Source organism: Penicillium chermesinum, assembly GCF_028974085.1.
Source record: "Penicillium chermesinum strain IBT 19713 chromosome Unknown utg000003l:1.0-5111272.0:1.0-5115320.0, whole genome shotgun sequence".
NCBI classification, from domain to species: Eukaryota; Fungi; Ascomycota; class Eurotiomycetes; order Eurotiales; family Aspergillaceae; genus Penicillium; species Penicillium chermesinum.
The window spans coordinates 3579172-3597468 of record NW_026695313.1 but is presented as its reverse complement, the minus strand read 5'-3'; the positions used below and the strand labels follow the sequence as shown (position 1 = coordinate 3597468).

The 18297-nt window shown below is 49.8% G+C and overlaps 8 protein-coding genes across 8 annotated transcripts; 3 read left to right on the top strand and 5 right to left on the bottom strand.

Moving 5' to 3' along the window:
• Window positions 1-772: 772 nt before the first annotated feature.
• On the bottom strand, window positions 773-2953 carry N7468_004292 (tetratricopeptide repeat protein; the record flags this gene model as incomplete). Its single annotated transcript, XM_058473589.1, has 3 exons — window positions 773-920; window positions 973-1684; window positions 1747-2953. The coding sequence occupies 3 exons, from the start codon at window positions 2951-2953 to the stop codon at window positions 773-775; spliced, it is 2067 nt and encodes a 688-aa protein (XP_058332592.1).
• Window positions 2954-4481: 1528 nt separating this feature from the next.
• Window positions 4482-5949, bottom strand: N7468_004291 (uncharacterized protein; the record flags this gene model as incomplete). Its single annotated transcript, XM_058473588.1, has 3 exons — window positions 4482-5030; window positions 5108-5372; window positions 5393-5949. The coding sequence occupies 3 exons, from the start codon at window positions 5947-5949 to the stop codon at window positions 4482-4484; spliced, it is 1371 nt and encodes a 456-aa protein (XP_058332591.1).
• A 693-nt stretch (window positions 5950-6642) lies between these two features.
• Window positions 6643-7679, top strand: N7468_004290 (uncharacterized protein; the record flags this gene model as incomplete). Its single annotated transcript, XM_058473587.1, has 3 exons — window positions 6643-7092; window positions 7222-7260; window positions 7323-7679. The coding sequence occupies 3 exons, from the start codon at window positions 6643-6645 to the stop codon at window positions 7677-7679; spliced, it is 846 nt and encodes a 281-aa protein (XP_058332590.1).
• A 537-nt stretch (window positions 7680-8216) lies between these two features.
• Window positions 8217-8951, bottom strand: N7468_004289 (uncharacterized protein; the record flags this gene model as incomplete). Its single annotated transcript, XM_058473586.1, has 1 exon — window positions 8217-8951. One exon carries the CDS (start codon window positions 8949-8951, stop codon window positions 8217-8219), a length of 735 nt encoding a protein of 244 aa, XP_058332589.1.
• Window positions 8952-9885: 934 nt separating this feature from the next.
• Window positions 9886-10521, top strand: N7468_004288 (uncharacterized protein; the record flags this gene model as incomplete). The annotated part of the gene is made up of 1 exon (XM_058473585.1): window positions 9886-10521. One exon carries the CDS (start codon window positions 9886-9888, stop codon window positions 10519-10521), a length of 636 nt encoding a protein of 211 aa, XP_058332588.1.
• Window positions 10522-10714: 193 nt separating this feature from the next.
• N7468_004287 (DUF1776 domain-containing protein) lies at window positions 10715-12264 on the bottom strand (the record flags this gene model as incomplete). The annotated part of the gene is made up of 4 exons (XM_058473584.1): window positions 10715-11551; window positions 11612-11775; window positions 11832-12171; window positions 12232-12264. 4 exons carry the CDS (start codon window positions 12262-12264, stop codon window positions 10715-10717), a joined length of 1374 nt encoding a protein of 457 aa, XP_058332587.1.
• A 729-nt stretch (window positions 12265-12993) lies between these two features.
• On the top strand, window positions 12994-13954 carry N7468_004286 (metalloendopeptidase WSS1; the record flags this gene model as incomplete). Its single annotated transcript, XM_058473583.1, is given in 4 exon segments — window positions 12994-13114; window positions 13126-13273; window positions 13332-13584; window positions 13622-13954. 4 exon segments carry the CDS (start codon window positions 12994-12996, stop codon window positions 13952-13954), a joined length of 855 nt encoding a protein of 284 aa, XP_058332586.1.
• Window positions 13955-15268: 1314 nt separating this feature from the next.
• On the bottom strand, window positions 15269-18268 carry N7468_004285 (snoRNA-binding rRNA-processing protein DIP2; the record flags this gene model as incomplete). The annotated part of the gene is given in 4 exon segments (XM_058473582.1): window positions 15269-15604; window positions 15622-17868; window positions 17943-18192; window positions 18252-18268. The coding sequence occupies 4 exon segments, from the start codon at window positions 18266-18268 to the stop codon at window positions 15269-15271; spliced, it is 2850 nt and encodes a 949-aa protein (XP_058332585.1).
• Window positions 18269-18297: the final 29 nt, after the last annotated feature.

The following is an 18297-nucleotide window of genomic DNA, read 5'->3' as shown; positions in this document are numbered from 1 at the left end:
TACTAGTACCTATTGTGGGGTCTCACGCCTTTCAAGTCCAAAAAAAAAAAAGTCAGCTGGAAATACCCTAGTGCCTACTTCTTACTATTACTGGTGCCGTGCGCTCTTACATAGCGTTCTGCACTGTCAGGATTGGATTTGATACAGGCCGAAAATGCAATCAATTGGAATAGATCATTAATGCATGACTACCAGCTGAAGATATGCGAGAAAACGATAATACATCCGGCTCGACCTGATTGCATCATAAAATTCATCGCGAGCAGGAGCTCGCAGGCAAGCGTCCGCTGAATCAGAAAGAAATTGTTGAAAGACAGTAGATATAGGCGGTAAATATCCAGAAGAAGTGAAAGGAGGATCAGCCTCCTGAGACGATAGCCACATAAGGAACAGGAGGAAAGAAAAAAAGAAGAGGCCATGTCGGTGAATAATGACAAAGAGGATTATCCACAAAGAATCGAAGTAGAAGTCAGCCAAAGAATAGGACGAGACGCGACGTCCTGATTCCAGGTCATTCAATAATAGCTGCCCAGGCGGCCGAAAAGGGGTATGCGCGAGGCAAATAGAAACAGAAAGGTATCGAAAAAACGAGAAAAACAGGAAGTAGAATCAAAGTGATGAAATGACTAAGGCAGTCAAGCAATTGAAAGTGATGAACAAATCGGCTGTAAACGCTTCCAAAATATATTGCTGATGCAAATGGAGTTTGGGTCGAGCCTAGTGGCCCGCCTAAAACATAATAGGAGAAATGCGATATGCATAGAGGAAAGTCCTACTCGGCGCCAGACTTCTTCCGCTGAAATATGCTGCGAGTGCGCGACTTGCTGCGCGTATCGTTGTTGTTTTTGTTGTCGTGCGTTCGGCCACGAGAACGAGACTTGTTCTCTTTTTCCTTTTCCATGTACTTCTCCTTGTAGATCCTGTTTCGATGGTCAGTATTGGCCGAGTCTCAAAATCAGGGTGTTGACTTACCAGCTGTTGCCGACAATGCTCATACCATTGGATTCAGCATTGCGATAGAATCTAGCCGCCTTGTGCATATCCTTCTTGCATCCAACACCCTCGGCGTAACAGAATCCGGCTTCGGCCATGGCATCCGCATCACCCCACTGACCTGCGATTTCGAAGCATCGTAGGGCAAGAGCCTTGTTCTGCTCGATACCCCAGCCATTCAAATAGCTGACGCCCATTTCGTAGATGCTCAGCGCAAATTGGGCTCTGTAGGCCTTCTGGATTTCCTTGGCCTTGGATGCGCCAGGCGCATCAGGGTTTTCGAGCATCTCCAATCCGACTAAATCCACAGCCTTGCGTAGCCATTTGACACCCTCTTGTTGGTTCGGGCGCATTCCCCAGCCATGGCGACAAGCCAGCGCATAAAGCAACATACCCGTCGGATTGTTCTGCTTCGCGGCAATGCGCAGGTGGTACGTTGATTCGTTCAAAGAACCCTTCTCGTGCAATTCAATCGCCTTAGCAACATGGTCATCATCCGAGAGATTATTCGAAGGCACCTGAGTGGTGGCGGTCTTGGGGCGCAATGTGCTAGCGGAGTCTGCTGAGGACGCAGTTTCTTCCTTGTCATTTGAAAGCGGCTGAGTGGATTCGGCAGAAGATCGCGGAGCTCTTTCGGGGTGGGCAGAGTAGCTGCCGGGGCGGGCTTGGGGGACACAGGCATTGCTGGTGCCTTTGGCTCCGGTGCTGGGACCTCATGCATCGAATGTGGCTTGGGTGAATAGTCCATCCTACGCTGTGAGGTAGGTGGAGGCGTATGAGCCGAGCGCGGGATATCGTCTGAATGACGGGGGGGCGTTTTGTCGAATATAGGTCCTTTCCACTCAAAATCAGGAGTTTGCAAGCCTGCAAATATAACTGAATCCCGGGCAAGCTCGCGCCCGCGAGGCAGCGCGTAACTGGCGTAAGTATAAGAAGAGACAGCCGAAGAAGGCTCTCCCTCAGCTGGCTGCGTCTGAGCAGCTTCTGCCGTAGCCAACGGAACGAGAATCGGGCTGGGTTTAGTCGGTCGATTCATGTCGCTAGGTTGTTGGTGCAGTTGGGTCGTAGGCGGCGGCAGAGACGCCTCGACTCCCGATACGGAGAGATTAGTGCTCGATCGACTAAGAGGACGGGAAAAATTGAATGATGGGCGGCCGAGGTAGCTGACGCCAGACGTTTCAGAGCTCATTGATGGTGAACGTGGATGAGGGCGGGCCGGGAATGTAGACAGAGGTGAGTAAGGTATTGAGACAGTACTTCCTGACGAAAGTTTACGAGGTTTGGAGAATGTTGAACCACCATTCGAGCTGCTGTTGTCATCGTCCGAACTCTCCTGGTGCGCGGCTCGGGCGCTGCTTGATGGCCGCGAATGCGGCGAGGCAGGCGGTGCCAGAGTCCTTGGGATATGGAGACGGGTGGTCGAGTCGGTGGACGACTGTCGATCGGAGAGAGCAACGCCTACCGAGTCTCCCTCCTCGTCCGCTAGCGACGCATCCTCATAAGGCGATTCAGACCGTGGGATTCCAAGCTCGCTCGGGTTCTCGCTAATCATTGTAGTGCGCGGCGTGGTATCCCCATCTTGACTATCGGCAACGCTGGTGGCTTGGGAGATGGAACTGAAGCGGGGGTGTTCTGATACGGGCCGGTACTTTGGCTCTTCCACCTCAGGGAGACCTTTCTGGGTCGGTCGCCGGGTCAAAGTTTCTGTTCTCGAGTCGCTTTGAGTCGAACGGTAATAACCTGGGCGCGGGCGTGAAAGCGACCGTGCGACACTGGACGGGGGCAGGCGACTCATGCGCCGCTCTCCTCGTTGCGATTCATCGAGTTGTTTGGCAAGGAATCGACCTTGAGCGGCGAATGCGTCGAGGGGAGATAACGCCGGAGGAATTGCGCCAGCCAAGTGTGCTATGCGGGGGGAGGGAATGCCCCCTCGCAGGTGTCGTGAGAAGCAGAGCGACATTCGCTCAGCTTGGCTCCGGGACGAGAAGGCGAAGCCATATCGTAGGTCTCTGTGCCTGTACGTCCCTTTTCTTCCGGATCGTCTCGGTGTTTTCCGTCAGGATTCACAAAGTGCGCATGTCCCTGAGGGTTTGGAATCGGGATCGGGGGAGTCGAGACGGTGGGCGACACGACGTCGGAGGATCGTTCGACACCGGGCGGAAAGGCGGATAAGGCCAAAGGAATGACAGCCCTAAAGGTCGATAAACAGAGGAATCAACCCATGCAAAGAAGTTGAGAGAGCACTGCGTCAGAAAGGAGAATACGGGCGAGGCCCTGACGATCTTAATGCAAAGAGAAAGGCCCCGTGCACTAGCCAGGAGGGCCCACTTTCACTCTGTAGAAGGGATTCGTCACTTTCCAAAACCCATGAAAGGGAGGAGGGCGGTGGGGGGGGGGGAGGGAATAGTGTTTTTAGGGGCTCGTAGGGAGAAGGGATATGAATAGGTCTCACGGAGAAGACGGGCGCTAGACATGCATGGAGGTGCGTCTCAACACCGAATCAGACAACGTACTGTCGATACTCAATCTGCGTCAACCGCATCAACCTCGGACCCCACTTGGCCACATGTATTTACGTACAGGGTATTCCGTGCAGGCATCACTATATCTACGTTTCCTGTGGCCCCCAAGCAACAAAAACGTACTACAAACTGAACCTATTTCGCATATACATTTTACTCTCACAAGTTACCCGGCTACTACGAGGCCCATCAGGGGCATCCATCACGGACCCGTGCTTGACGCCATTGGGGCTGCTATTGGCCGCGCGCATGTCCGCCCTCATTGGCCGTCGGTTGCGGTCTCCCCATTACTGTGAATAGTGCTCCATAATCTGCAGGGCAAAGGTACACCTGAGCAGATACCCCCCCTATACCCCTATACGTGAGTCTATCTGTATTGGCTCTAGCTCTCCTGAGATGGATTTTCATTGATCCTCGGTCTCCATTTCACATCCTGTTTGATCGTCGCCTTCTAGAACCGGATTTTCCCCACACGGGATGTTTCGTGGCTCTTCCACTCTTTGTGCTTGTTTGGCTCACCAATTGTCTGCGTCCGGTGGAGTCCATGGAAATGAGGCATTCGAGTTGGGCTGCTTTCTAGTGTTTAACAACCCTTGGCATCTTTGTTTACTCCGTCCGGGGGGTTGTTTACCGTGGGCAGTGATCAGCACGTCACATCAGCCACACTTCTCTCATGTTATTTCTCCGAAAAATGAAAGAGACAAAATGTGGCGCAGTCGAAGACAATAACTAGACCGCCTTTAAGACCGCTTCCCTTGGGTTACAGGCATTTACATTACGATACGCTTCCAACACCTCGGTGACCTTCGTATTGTTCCAAAGATCGGCATTTCGCCGCGTGGCAGAATTTGCTGCAATGAGGAATCAGATTATCGGTGCAAGGCCATCTAATGTAAAAGATCTAGGAACGCCATGATATACATACGAATCACAGCTACCAAACTCCAGAACAGGCAGGTCCAACGCTCACTTCGTATCTGATGCCTCAAGAAAGTACCATCCAAGGTCTTCAGCCCTGTTGAAAGGCCAGATTGGCTCAAGAGACCTGTTGCTCAGCATCCAGAGCACATCGTATCGATATCCTCTGTGTTTGTGTGAAAAAAATCCCTGGACCCCGGCCTTTTCACAGACCTTCTTTAGCCAGGCAACTTTCTCCCGGTTCTCATGTTTGATAACGCGGTTCAGATGGATTGTCACGAGTTGGGGGAATTCCCTCGATGCAACCAAGTCTGACAGATCATCTAAAGCCTGGCTGAAGCAAAATCTTTCGTCCAGATCAAGATAAAGTGTCTCCAACGACGAAGGAAGGACGTCTTGGAGCTTCCGAAGTTTTCGTGGGGGATCTTCATGACGGTTTCCTCCGTAGGCAACTCCCACAAGCCCTGGCAAGGTGATGGCAAGAGCTTTCAAAGCGGTGAATTCTGCGAAAGATCCCATCCATCCATCGTTGCCATCGCCAAACGAGGATCGGTCAATCCAGATGGCCTCCAGTGTGGATTTGTGCAGCAAAAGCGACTCGTAGAGTTTCCCCCCCCTTGTCCATGGTGTTTCCCAGCATAATATTCAGAGTGTGATAGCTGCCCATCACCAACAGTCCGGAATGATTTCAGAGTTTTGCACGCTTGGATCCATTCTCGCAGTCCATCAAAACAACATGCCTGCGCAATGTCGATTGCGGTGATATTTGAGCAGTACGGCTGGAGGACATCCTTCTCCAGGGGAGGCTCATCATTGCCCAGTTCGGGGCCCCATTCTTCACGTTTCTGGTCTCTTAGTCGTGAACAGCCCAATTTGCGCATCGAGGGGAATTTGAAAAATGGATTGAGAAAATAAGCCGGTATTGAGCCACCATCCTCTCTCCACCAAGTTGTATAAACTTCCTCGAGATGAGGAAAACAGGTTCACTGCGATCACCAGCCTTCCGAAACATATTCAGGATATGTGTTGAATCTTGGGGCCAATCCAGGCTCAGTTTCCATATCTTCTCTAATTTCGGAAGTAGCAAAGCCACCCATGCCTCGGTCTGAAATTCCTCGAGGTCTTCAAGCCATTGAGCCCTTTCGCCCTCAGTATACCCATGCGGTTCCTCGACTAGTTTTTCGGCAAGACCTCGGTCAAATCTGGCCTTCTTTTCTTCTTCACGATATTCAATGTCGAATCCATTTACGTTCCAGCCTGAGACTTCCAAGGTACGAACGTGATGGGCTAGTCTCGGGTTTCGGACGACAGCATACAGAAACTTACTGACTCTATAAGACAAGGCAGGACCCTCTTTGCATCCATAGATGTCGGATAGTTTCACATTGGTGAAGAGCCTCGGCTGCAATAAGTCGCAAAGGCGATGCGATGTTGCTATTACATGGCAGAGGTCCCGAACGGAGACATGGAGCACAATGAGCTCTAGGATCTCCAGCGGTAGATTGTTTAGCAGCATTGGCGCGGTTATCAGGTGCATTCAAGCGCCGAATCTACTTTTACCATCACCAGTGGCGAAAAGCGACCGATGTCGGCGATTCCGACCGGCCAGATTCCAGAAGCCTTCCACGGTACGCCGTATTTGTAGACAATTGGTATCGCTGTGACGAGAAATCTGGGGTTCGAGGGTTCCGGCAGAATTACGGCGCACTGCACGGCGAGTTGCGTTAGATCGTTATCTTTGGCCTTGTTCGGCTTTTTCGTGTTTCTAAACTTAAATATACGGAATACGGTGCTTGGGTACACAAACTACTTGCACTAGCAGATGCATCAAGCGATACGACTAATTCACACTTTGCATTTCGTTATACTATGTACGCCGAACTCAGTTTGATTCTAAACTCGGATCTTATTGTGTTCTACAGAAAACATCTCAAATCTCGTGAGCATCGTTTGAGCATCGCTTGAGCTCGAAGTGGGGATGGGATGGGTCGCATCCCAAAATTAGCCCCCGCATAGCTTCGTGCATGAAACGAACAGCCACGCTAGGCCCCCCAAAGCGCAAGGCTGATCCTTGACAGCTTGGGGGGCCAGTCGAACTGATCCAAACATAGATATTTATGACCATCTCCCGGTCGCAAGTGGGATGGGAATTGTGATGGGAATTGTGATCCTGTCGCTATCCCAAGCTTGAGGTTGAAACTCGTCCATCATGCGTCAAATCCCGAGCGCGACCCTCTTTGGGGTTGATCCCAGTCTCGACGGCCTCCACCGATTCGAAACATCCTGGCTGCTGCCTCCCGCCGTTCTCGCAGGCCTGCGCGCTCTCATTGCCTTGTACATCTTCACCACCATCATTGTCATCTGGATTTGGTACGGTACCCATGATGATCGCGTGGCAATCGGAGAATCCTTCAGCTACTTCACTTGGTTGACCTACTGGGGTCTCGGCTTCTACTTCCTCTTCTCAGCCATCCACACGGCCTGCTATGCAAGGACCGGGTGCTCTGTGCTCTTCGACCGTTGGCCACGCGCCTTTCGCGCTTTGCACGGCTTGCTCTATGCGACAATCACGACATATCCCTTCCTAGTGACTATTGTGTTCTGGGCTATTCTTTTCACGCCACCGTTTTACAAGACCACCTTCCCCGGTTGGTCAAACGTAAGTTCCTCCCCGTGGCGCGACGAGGGGAATCTTGATACCTCATCAGCCTCAACATGTCTGACCTTCCCCTCCCCGCAACCCCCTGCATCCCTCAGATTAATGCGCCACCAACCTAACACGGCATAGATCTCTCAACATGGCCTGAATTCGTTCTACGCTCTCATGGTACGTCGAATCCGATCTTCCTCAATTTTGTAGACGGAGAGAATGATATTAACAAATCCCAGGAAATCATTCTTCCGGCAACAGCGCCGCATCCGTGGATTTTTATTCCATTCCTAATTCTCATCCTACTCTTCTACCTCTGCGTCGCTTACATCACCGCTTACAGTCAGGGCTGGTATCCATACTCCTTCCTGAATCCCGAGCATGGGCGCAAGAGCGGCGAGGTGACGGGATACTGCTTCGGAATCCTTGCAGCAATCCTGGTCATTTTCTGTATCTCTTGGGCGCTCATCCGATTGCGCGTTTGGTTGACCAAGGGTGAAGTCAAGAGATCTCGGTATGATACGCAGCTGCATCAGAAATTTAGCAACATCGCCAAATCGCAGGTCGAGTTGGGTGGTATGAAGGCTCCTGTCTAATGACAGCAATTCATGTCTGCTTCCTGACGACTTTACACTTATGTCTATTTATATCTTAGTAGGGTATTTTCGGTTCCTCTAGTAGTACGTACTACATATTTTCTGTGTCTCAAGAATAATCAAATACCATTCAATCAGACATCTGAATTGCTTGAAGAATAATATGACTAGAACCAGATGCTCAGTCCAAGTCTTGTGGCTCAATGTCAGCGGTCAAATGATCTACACTGTGCCTCCTAGTAGTAGCTGAGCCGAGGACAGCCTGGGGTAGATATGTCTCAACTCAAAGGTTCATGCCGTTCATGAATTGATTATGAATAGTAGAAGACGATTGCGTAATATTTCAGATCGGGACGTCCAAAATCTCCGTATGTCATCACGACTAAAACAGCTTCGGCCGAGGGGGGCGAGCACAAGCGTTCCTGGTAAAGCACCGTTGAGAAATTCTTGGTTCTTGTAGACACCACGCGCACTCGGGCGATTGTGGGCAAGAAATTGGGCCGACTTCCCAGCTCTGATACTGAGGAACGACAGTCCTCAGAAATCTTGTGTGTCCCAGACATCATCCGCAATAGCCGCCAGAGCTTCTTCATCTAGGCTGAGATCCCTCTCTTTAGGAATAGTAGGTTGGCGGAGAAATATTTTTTCGAAAGGGATAATCAAAGGCTGGCCTTGGATGTCGATCCGGTTGTTGTCTCTCTTGCTGACAGTGACAACTTGTAGACGTTTTTTCTTTCCGCCCACTGGTTCCCATCTTTCTAGCACGATGCTAGGTGCATCTCGGCGGACCTTTATGATGATGACCATTTGGACATCATTATTCGATTTGTCGAGCCAGAATCGAGTATCCGACATCAATTTCGAAGGGGATTCTGAATACCCCACTTCCACCACAAGAGTAGGCCAAGAACGAGATCTTCCTTTAGGAAGTCTTTTTGGAAAAAATTGACAGTCAGGTTGTTTCGCCGATCCGTCTTCAGCTTCCTGGGCTGCAGATCCTTCGCTTCGAATACACCGTACTAGTCCCATTGGCTCGAGACGTCTCCAAAATTCTCTTTCAAATGTTCGCGCAGCAGTCTCGTGAGGGGATGAAGGCGGCATTTTGGCCAGAAGAAGTTGGGAGAAAGAATCATAAGAAGTCCAGCGACGGTCCAGAAAACATTCATCGCAATTTAGGAAGTCACGACTAAACACCTGCTTCTTTACCTTAGTAAAGAGTACCCATTCACTCACCTCAGATTCTTCTTCTTGGCGATCTTGTTCCATTTTCATGGTTGCAAGAAACTGTGTAATTCCCTTATACACATATGTTCTGATTGGGGGGTCCTAGATCACTAAGAAAACCGCCACTAGAAGTCTCGGTATCTAACTCAGATTCTGCGTTTAAGGACATATTGGCTGTAGTGTGAAAAAGGAAACATTCCCATATTGACTGTAAACCCCAAAAATTATCGAGGACTACCTGACTCTGTATGACGTAGCCTTATTACGATATTTAGCGTAATTCATTATTAATGGGGATGTTTTCTCTTGGAGCATGGATGGGCCAACCCACGCAGCTGAGATCAATTGGTGTCGGAACATATTACCACTCATTCATTTCTTGGCGAATGTTCACAACTTTTCTTATATAAGGAGCTCACCGTATAATTAAATATGTGGTGCCTGTCATTTTAGAACTTCTAGAGTTACATATTTTCCCAATCCATACCGCACAATACAGACCCCCTTCTTCCTGCATGCTCCCAAGAGCGTCGGGAACCGTCGCTCCAACATCAGCTATTTGACTTGCCGAGGAGATATAAGCAAGGCACAGTGTAGTGAACGCCACCAATGCCAGATAGTCGCTTCCCCGGCAGTAATAGTCTGCGGGATTGGAGATCCGAAAGCTGTTGTAGCTGCTCAAGGTCGGGACTTACTGCCGGAGCCACCTGCGAGTGCTATTTTGACCATTATTGGTGTCTAAAAGAGTACGAGGCGTAGCCTTGGAACTGAGTAATCCTATTATATTTGATCAAATGTCAATAGAGAGCTGAGGAGTTGGAATCTATGATGCAGGACGGCACTTTTATAGATGAAGATGGAGAGCCGAGAATTCGGCCGAACTTCGAAGTATGCTGACAAGGAGACCTCAACCGAGTTCTCGGGGACTTTCGCAATGCGCAATTATCAATCATGCCCTTAGCCCAATGAAACAAGTGCAACCATGGAGCAAACCCTCCAGATCCTAGAATCCTTGAGCGACAACGGCACAGATTCTATTGCATTGGACATTGGCCGTGCTATGCGCTCACTTCTCACCGCAGAAGCGAACGCTGCAAGAGGAGTGGTTTATAAAACAAGCTCATCTACCGCCGACGACATGGGCTTTGAGAATAGTAGCAGGATTTCGGACTGTAACAGGGCTCTGCAAATCCGCATTGCTCATTTTGGTACTATCAATTTTGAGCATGGCGTTATCTCGAAATCGACTTCGCTTCCAGGAACAGGCTTAACGGCGGAAGAGTCGATGGCCATGGCCTCGACTCAGACAGCCTCGGGCCCCTCAGGCTCTTCTGCTGCGCAGAATGTGCTCAGTCGGCATGAGTTATCAGCACGACATCCACGGCAGTCATCCCAGCAGAATCTCGGGACTGGTGGATTAGATGAATCACAACACATAATCTCAAATTTGGATATATCGCTTCCTACAAACCTGCCTGGTATTGGAGAGGAGTGGGGTGACCTACAGGGTGTTGATATAGCTCTTTTCGACAGCATTTTCCGTGGTTTGGATGATCCGGCTGTCACCGAGGATACTTGGCCCCAGTGGATGGACGAACAGTCAGGAGGGGGAATATGATGAAAAAGATTGGTATTCAACGAAACCAACTCTTATATTTTCATTTACACCTGTCAAGGCTGCGAGAGTGGATATTTAAAGGTATGTACTGTCAAGCTGTCTTGACTTTGGTCGTTAGAGTAGAGTATATTGTATCTAAAATGAATGCTAATGGCACAGGTCGGCGTCTTAAACTTTGAGGTGCGCATCGGCATTAGACACGTTCCCAGCTCGTCTCGCTCTCACTGGGGCTATCGTCGCCTGCCGCATGTCCACTGCGGTAACCCATCATCAAGGCAACCAGACCACTCGGAACCCAAGCACCTATCACACTATAAGACCGAGCACCCCGGCCAACGAACATTACGGTCTTTTTGGATCGCTTGCATCCAAGGAAATTGCGCGATGCAGGCTCCAGTGCATCCATCACAGCGTAGTGCAGATGCCGAGCTGGCGATCCTTTGATCGTGGCAGGGCCCGTGGTTGCCACCGGGCGCTGTTCGATACTTGATAAGTAGGATTGGCCGTAGAGGGATCTCTGCTGGTCGTTCCAAGCCAGAATCTCGGTTCCGGTAATCTGGCTTTGCAGATTGCGATAGCCTGGTCCGAGATCAACATTTCCGATCCGAAGCTCGACGACGTCTACGTTCTTGCACTTTAGCAGTCGGAGCTCTTGTCGGAGAGACTCCGCAAATCCGGAAATTGCCCGAACAGCGGTGACCTCTGGCGCGGCGAAGGGTGCGGCAAGAGATGATGAAACCGAGGGGTACGCGAATATTATGGTACTAGAGTTGTTGCGAAGGGTGAACAAAGGGAGGAATATTTGGGTTGTGAGGATAGAAAAGAGGAGACGGGCATTGACGATGTCAGCCCAGGAGGAGGGGAGAATAGTTGCGACAGGGCCGGAAGCATAGTTTGGCGAGGGTACGATGATGAGACCGCTCAGCTGGCAAGTATGTGGGGGCATTCCGGGGTGAGGGTACTGAGGTGTGGTGATCAGCGTGCGCAGTTCAAACAAGGAAGGATGAATCTCGGAGGGAGTCGATGGTTTCTGTAATCATCTCGATCAGCAAACAATGCCATTCTTAGATTTCGAGTCGAGGATATTTACAGCCGTCAAGTCCAACCAGAGGGCCTTGATGTCGGTCCGGTTTTCAGACTGAACAATGCGTTCTTCATCTGCAGAAGTCACGGTGATGAAGACGATATACCCACGGCGTTCCAGGTCTGACGCAATAGCCCTTGTCAAGGGGTCCTGAGGGGATCCCGCCACGACTTTTCTGATGTTAGCAAGTCGGCCTCGGCATACACGTCCTCGGGGGATGACCTACCAACGATTTCTTTGCGCGACCCATTCCCAGCCTTCCTGGCTCGTCGCCTTTTCGCATGCAGGCTTTTATTCCCATAGTACATCGCACAGCCTGTCCCGACAAATGCCAGGATCGCAGCAGTCCATGCGCGATTCCGTGACATCCAGTCTTGAGTGCGTGCGATCAAACCAACTTGAGAGCGCATCCGAGGCGCGCGCATCGCTGGGCGAACTGAATCTGGAATCCATGACTGCTCTGACAGCCTATCCCGGATAACAGTTGCGGCGTAGTCGACTTGTCGGTCGATGGAGTCGGCTACTTGTGCCGAGTAACGTCTTACGTCATGAGGGATAGATGCGAGCTGTCAGGGAAGTCAATATCGAGGCTCATCACGGCTAATCACAAGATATGGTATACGTACATAGTCCAAGAAGAACTGGTCGTCGCTTGTCATCTTGTTTGAAGTCATTTGAAAGGTTAGAAAAGCACGAAACCGATAAGAGAGCGATGGCCGATCAAGAGTCGCTTCCCGCTTATCAGTCACATGAGCTGTTGCGCGCAACACTAGTAGTACAGTGTGGCAGCGCAACCTATACGGAGACAATTCTACTCTAGATCTCTATAGCCAAGGATTTACTACTGTCAAAAAAAAATGACAAAATGGTAATAGTAGAATACATGCCAGTGAAACACTAATTCTAGTATCAGGTTTTGTTTCCGGCCCTATCGGTAAGTATATATGTCTGTGTTCGACCCAAAGTACATACCGGCCCTTGGACACACCTTGACAAACTGTTCAGATTCTGTACAATTACAATAGAAAGCCCCCTGTGAGCCAACCCGACGCTACTCGAATCAGCTCTCGTAACCCAATACAATGCCATTTGCGACAAGTCAGAAGTATACAAGTCAGCTGGAGCAGCAGCACGTGATCTGCGCCGACGTTGTCAGGCAACGATCAAGGGTCGTTTGTACCATCAGTCACCTATCACGTTTGATAGCGCCGAAGGGCGACGCGCCTCGAGGTGAAAGTCACTGGGTTAGTGGGGGGTCTTTATTTGGAAGGCATTTCTCCAAAACACAGTCTTATCCTGAGAGAATGTGGTTATAAAAAAGGTCGTGGTCTTCTGTTTCCCGAAGTCCCCCTCTGCGCCTTATCTGCATCCAGATATCCAGCTTCAGAATGCAGGATCCAGAGGCTATTATCCGGGAATATCGCCATGATAAATCGCGACCCCGTCAGGCAGAAGCCTTGAAGATATTACAACAAATAGCTTCGATGGTCAAGCCTATCATGCGGCAGCGTAACTGGAAGATTCGTGCTCTATGCGAATTCTACCAAGAAATGCCAACTTGCTCGGGATGAATGACTCCCGTGGATACATCTACCTTCGGCTACGATACGCAAGAGATCCAGAGCAATTTCTTCCTTTTGAAGAGATTGCAGACACTATGTTACATGAGTAAGTAAGCACCAAGCCTTGTCCTAAACCGAGTAGTACACGAACCAACGATCTGCAGACTTTGCCATATCCCTATCAAACCTCACAACAAAGCTTTCCATAACCTGTGGAATCAGCTTCGGGATGAACACGTAGAGCTCGCCATGAAGGGGTTCACTGGGGGGAACTTCCTCTCCGAAGGAAGACGCCTCGGTGGGTCCCGGATTCCTATGGACGAAGCTCGTCGTCAAGCCCGCGCTGCTGCCGAGAGAGAGAAGTGGCCTGATGGCAAAATCCGGACAACGATTGGGTGGAGCCGCAGCCCCGAGGGGGTCTGATATCCGCAGGCTGCGAGCCGATGCTGCGCAGCGTCGGTTCGACGAAGAGGTCTTGAACGGGTGTGCCTCTGGGACACATGGAGGAGCTGCCCTCGCTGAAGAGGCTTCAAGAAACGGGTTTCGTACCCAAGCAGAAGAAGACGACGCGAACGAACAGGCGATAATGCAGGCTTTCATTGAATTGATTCAGGAGGAAGAGCGGGAAAAGTATGGATCTGCATACGTGCCTCCCAGCGAGCAAAATCCGGCCGGGCCGCATCAAAATATAACGTCTGAATCTCCTTCCGAAGGAAGCAGCTCAAAATCTTCAGGGCGGAAGACATCCTCCTCAAAAGCCCCCGGTACCTTCCAAAAACCCGAATAACAAGACCTATGACGATGCCTGGATATGTGAAATATGCACATTGGAGAACCCTTCTAACTTCTTATGCTGTGATGCTTGTGCCTCGGAACGACCTATTCCATCTTCAGGAGGGAACTGAATGCTCCAAATACAAGGCCATCAAATTCATCTCCATGGTGAAGCCGGAGACAGATTATGAACAACCCATCCAACTCGACCGGACTCAGGATGGCATTCCCTATCACTCTCAATCATGCACGTGCTTTGAAGATACCCCCGATAAACCTTGAAATATCGAAGCAATGATTTGTGCTTACGTCGCGGTCATCGAGACCAAAGGATAGACCCGCTCTGCCGGTGCAGGTGAAAAATGAACCAGGATTGTGCCTCTTCCATAAAAGCCCAAATGAGTAAATTACATGATTTTCTCCGAATAGTACTAAGACCGAATCATATCATCCCAAAAGCTGTATATGACATCCTACATCTAGAATTATGTGCCCATAGTGCCATGCTACATAGTCACGTGCAAAGATGACTAAAGGGCCCGCTCCACTAATTTTATTTTCCTTGAACTTCATTCTGCTCCTCTTTCTTCCCCCACTGCATTCGCCAATTTCTGGCCAGTATGACTGAACTTTTGAGGACACCTCCGAGTCCATATTGGCCAGCTTGATTGATAGGTACGTGATCAAGCGTTCGCTCGACGAAGACGTTCCAGCGATGCAAGAACATAAAAGGAGAGAACGCGAAGTCCCAAAAAACTTCCAAATGATGAGACATTTTCGAACCGGTATTTTTAGGAAGAGCCGGAAAAGGTATGGCAGGATGTGACCCATAGAGGTACACTTGTCGTCGATGCTTATAATGGTTCTGCTGAAAGGAAACTTGTGATTTCGCTGTTCTCTCGTTCTTGGGATCTCGCTGAGTGACGACTGCGAGTGTCGCAACACGTAATTATGGAGTTTTCGCTAACAGTCGAATCTCTAGGTTTCTCTCTGAATACATTGTTTACGCCAATTTCTCCAAGTACTCATATCATTGTCTTCAACTACCAATTACCCACGAGTGTTGGAAAATATAAATGGCCTGCTTGATTCATATTCTCAGAACATGGCAGTACGACTAGTACGAGGACGGCGAACTCCACAGTTTCAAAGGCCTGAAATAGTCGTGGAAGTAATCATAATTTACTTAGAAACAATGTTCAATATAGTACATCCCTCTTAGCTCTCTGAACTCCAAGGATATAGAACTTTTGTAAACTTCCAATCACAAACCGTAAGTACATCATGAACGCCAGATATCATGCTCTCTTTATGCAATCAGTTGAGCCTATGCAATGCTTACGAATTGCCGCTTCTTGCCTGATCCCTTCTGGGCGTGCTGCGATTCCCAGTTCTCCTCGTCGATATAGTCCTTAGTACTATGCTCGCGAATCTGGTCACCAATGAATTGAAGTGCAGACAGGTTGAATCCCATCTCTTCCTTCTGACGAGAAAGAACACGACGCAGGGCTGATCTGATACTGTCTAGCATAGGGCGCATCATCTTGCTGGCCACAATTTGACGGTGGTGAGTCTTGAGCATGAAAAGCAAGACACGGCAGGTCAGCGGAACGTTCCATTCGCGCTCCGCCCAGATGTTGAGAAAGGTGAAGAGAGCGGGGAGCTTCGAGAAGGTAGAACCAAGAGGGCATCCTGTAAGGCAGCGGCAGGAATCTTCTGCACAGTGCTCAGGACATGCTGTTCCGCAGAGATATTGTTAAATGCAAGATAAAGCGGATTGCGGTCAGGAGCAGCAGCTTTAGGGTTGGCGGCCTTGACCTTGCGCCATTCACGCATAACCTCAAGATCTTCGATACCAAGGTCCAGTGCCTCGATGATCTTCTCTCCGGCCATGAGTGTGCCGGTCGTCTGTTTGCCAACATCCACTGCTTCGGCCTTTTCACCGTCCTCGCCATCTTCATCTTGCTCAAGAGATGCGGTAAGGGTACTGTCGTAAGCCTCCTCCATCTCCTTTTCACGCTCTTCCTCCAAGAACAGGGGCTCATCGGTTTGCTTCCAAATACGGATGCTCTTATCATGACTCGCACTGACAATGAATTCTCCTGAGTGGCTGATTGCCAAAGCCCAGATTTCGCCATGATGACCAGTGAGCCTCTGAATGTGTTCGAACTTGTCGCCATCCCAGTATTTGATGACACGGTCCTTGCTGGCACTGAAGAAGTTGTGGCCGTTTCCATCCCTGTTCGAAGGGACAAAAGCCACCGCCATTACACTGTCTTCGTGAGCAAGTAAGGACTTGTGGCAATCTCCAAAATCCAAGCCCCAAAGACGAACAGTCTTATCGGCAGAGCAAGTGACAATCAGCTTGCTGTCATAAGAAATATCCATACTCAAGACAGGAAGCTTGTGGCCATAGAGATTAAGGAAAAGTTTCAAGGAGTCCACGAAGAAAACTTTGACAGTGTTGTCCAGCAAAGACACTGCTAGCAACCGGGAATCCGGAGAGAATCGAAGGCTAAGAATATCATCATTGACCTTCAAGGTTCTTGTGTGCACCAGTTTCAGACGGGGAGTGGTGCGCTTGGTTCCAGGAATATCCTCCTGCACAACAGTGAAATTCCAGAATTTGGCCGTCTTGTCTGCACTCCCACTGACCATGGACTTGCCATCTGGATGCACATTAAGAGACCAAACAGGGCCATCATGGGCCTTTATAGTGTCTAATAATGTAGAAGAGGCAATGTCAAACACTTCAAGCTCGCCATTCTTGTTTCCGACCACCACGATCTTATCGCCGGGGAGAAATGCAGAGCACAGAGCATATCCACATTCAAGGGTACGAAGACAAGTCTCCGTTCGTGTGTTCCAGATTTTCAGGCTACCATTCGATGCGGAAGCCAGCATTCTATCTTCCGAACTCAGGGCAATGGATCGGATGTCTGTCCGATGACCGGGAATATCGACTGCCAGATTCCGTGTATAATCTGACTCTTCATCATCCTTGCTCTTCTTACCCGCTGATTTGATGCTATAGCTCTCCAGCTGGTTATTCGTGGTAGCGGCCAGGATGTTTAGGCTACCAGCCTTAGTGGTCATCCAGTCAAAAGAGCGAATTTTTCCACCTGTGCGAACAATGACATGGGAGATGAACACTTCAGTAACAGGTGCGGAGGAGACATCCTCATTTTTCTCTTTCTCCTCGTCGGCTTCTTTGGCTCCTCCTTCGCGCTGAGCCTCCTTCTCCTTCCTGCGCCTGCGTTTACGGGCCAGGCTTTTCTGGACCTCTGTTTGGGAGCGAATTCGCCAGATCTCGACAGACTTCTCAGAGCCGTGAAATCCAACATAATCTGCGCGAGGGTGGAAGTGAATGCCGATTGTACGATCTTTACCGTGTCGATAGAACGTCCCCCGGTCAGTCAGAATTTGGCGGCCTTCGGCTCCAACCTTTTCCTTAGAGATCTCAACCATGGCGCTCTCATCGATAGACCAGACCCGCAATTCTCCATCATTGCCAGCTGTAATGCATCCACCTTGATCCGGTGAGAGACCAAGGCTCCAGCATTCACCATTTGTTTGTGCGACATGAGTCTCAATGCAGTGTTGTGATGCCAGATCCCAAATTTTGATCAAGGCATCCTTGCCGGTGGTGAGAATAAAGCCTGCGTGATCGCTTAATCCGAAGGAATTGAGAAGTTCTGCGGATGGGAAAAGAAAATGGAGGGAAGTGATCTGGCCGGTATGGCCACGCAGCCTGAATAGGCCGACTTCGGCAATCAAGTCCCAAAGGATGATGTCGGTGTCTTTGGAACCACTGGCGAGTCGAACACCGGCATTGTCGAAAGCCAGTTGGGTGACGGCGGATTTGTGACCATTGAAGGAGATAATGACCGTGCTGGTTCTTGAATCCCAAATTCGGATACTGCCATCCTCGTAACTATACAGAGACAGATAAATTAGCTTTGGAAGAATTGCGCCTGGAGAAGAGAATAGTATTACCCGACTGCAAATATATCTTCATCTGTCTTGCTCTGGGTGACGACTGTCACTTGTGCTCTGCATGCCGAGTCACGCCACCGTCCTAGCAGCTCTCCCTTCTTGACATCCCAGCAAAGGACCTCTTCAGCAGCGCCGACAATCGCCCTGCCTGCACCAGTTTGGCGAGCCGAACCCGGGATTTGATCGTCCTTGGCCCAGATCGCATTGGACGACGCCGAAGCGACGAGCCCGAACGTATTCGAATGCTCGAATTTCCTGATGGCAAAAAAAGGTTAACACATGCGACTCAGTCGTACTGACAAAATTGCACATACAGGTAAGATTTCACCATGGTCAAAAGTCTGGTTAAAAATTTTGGAG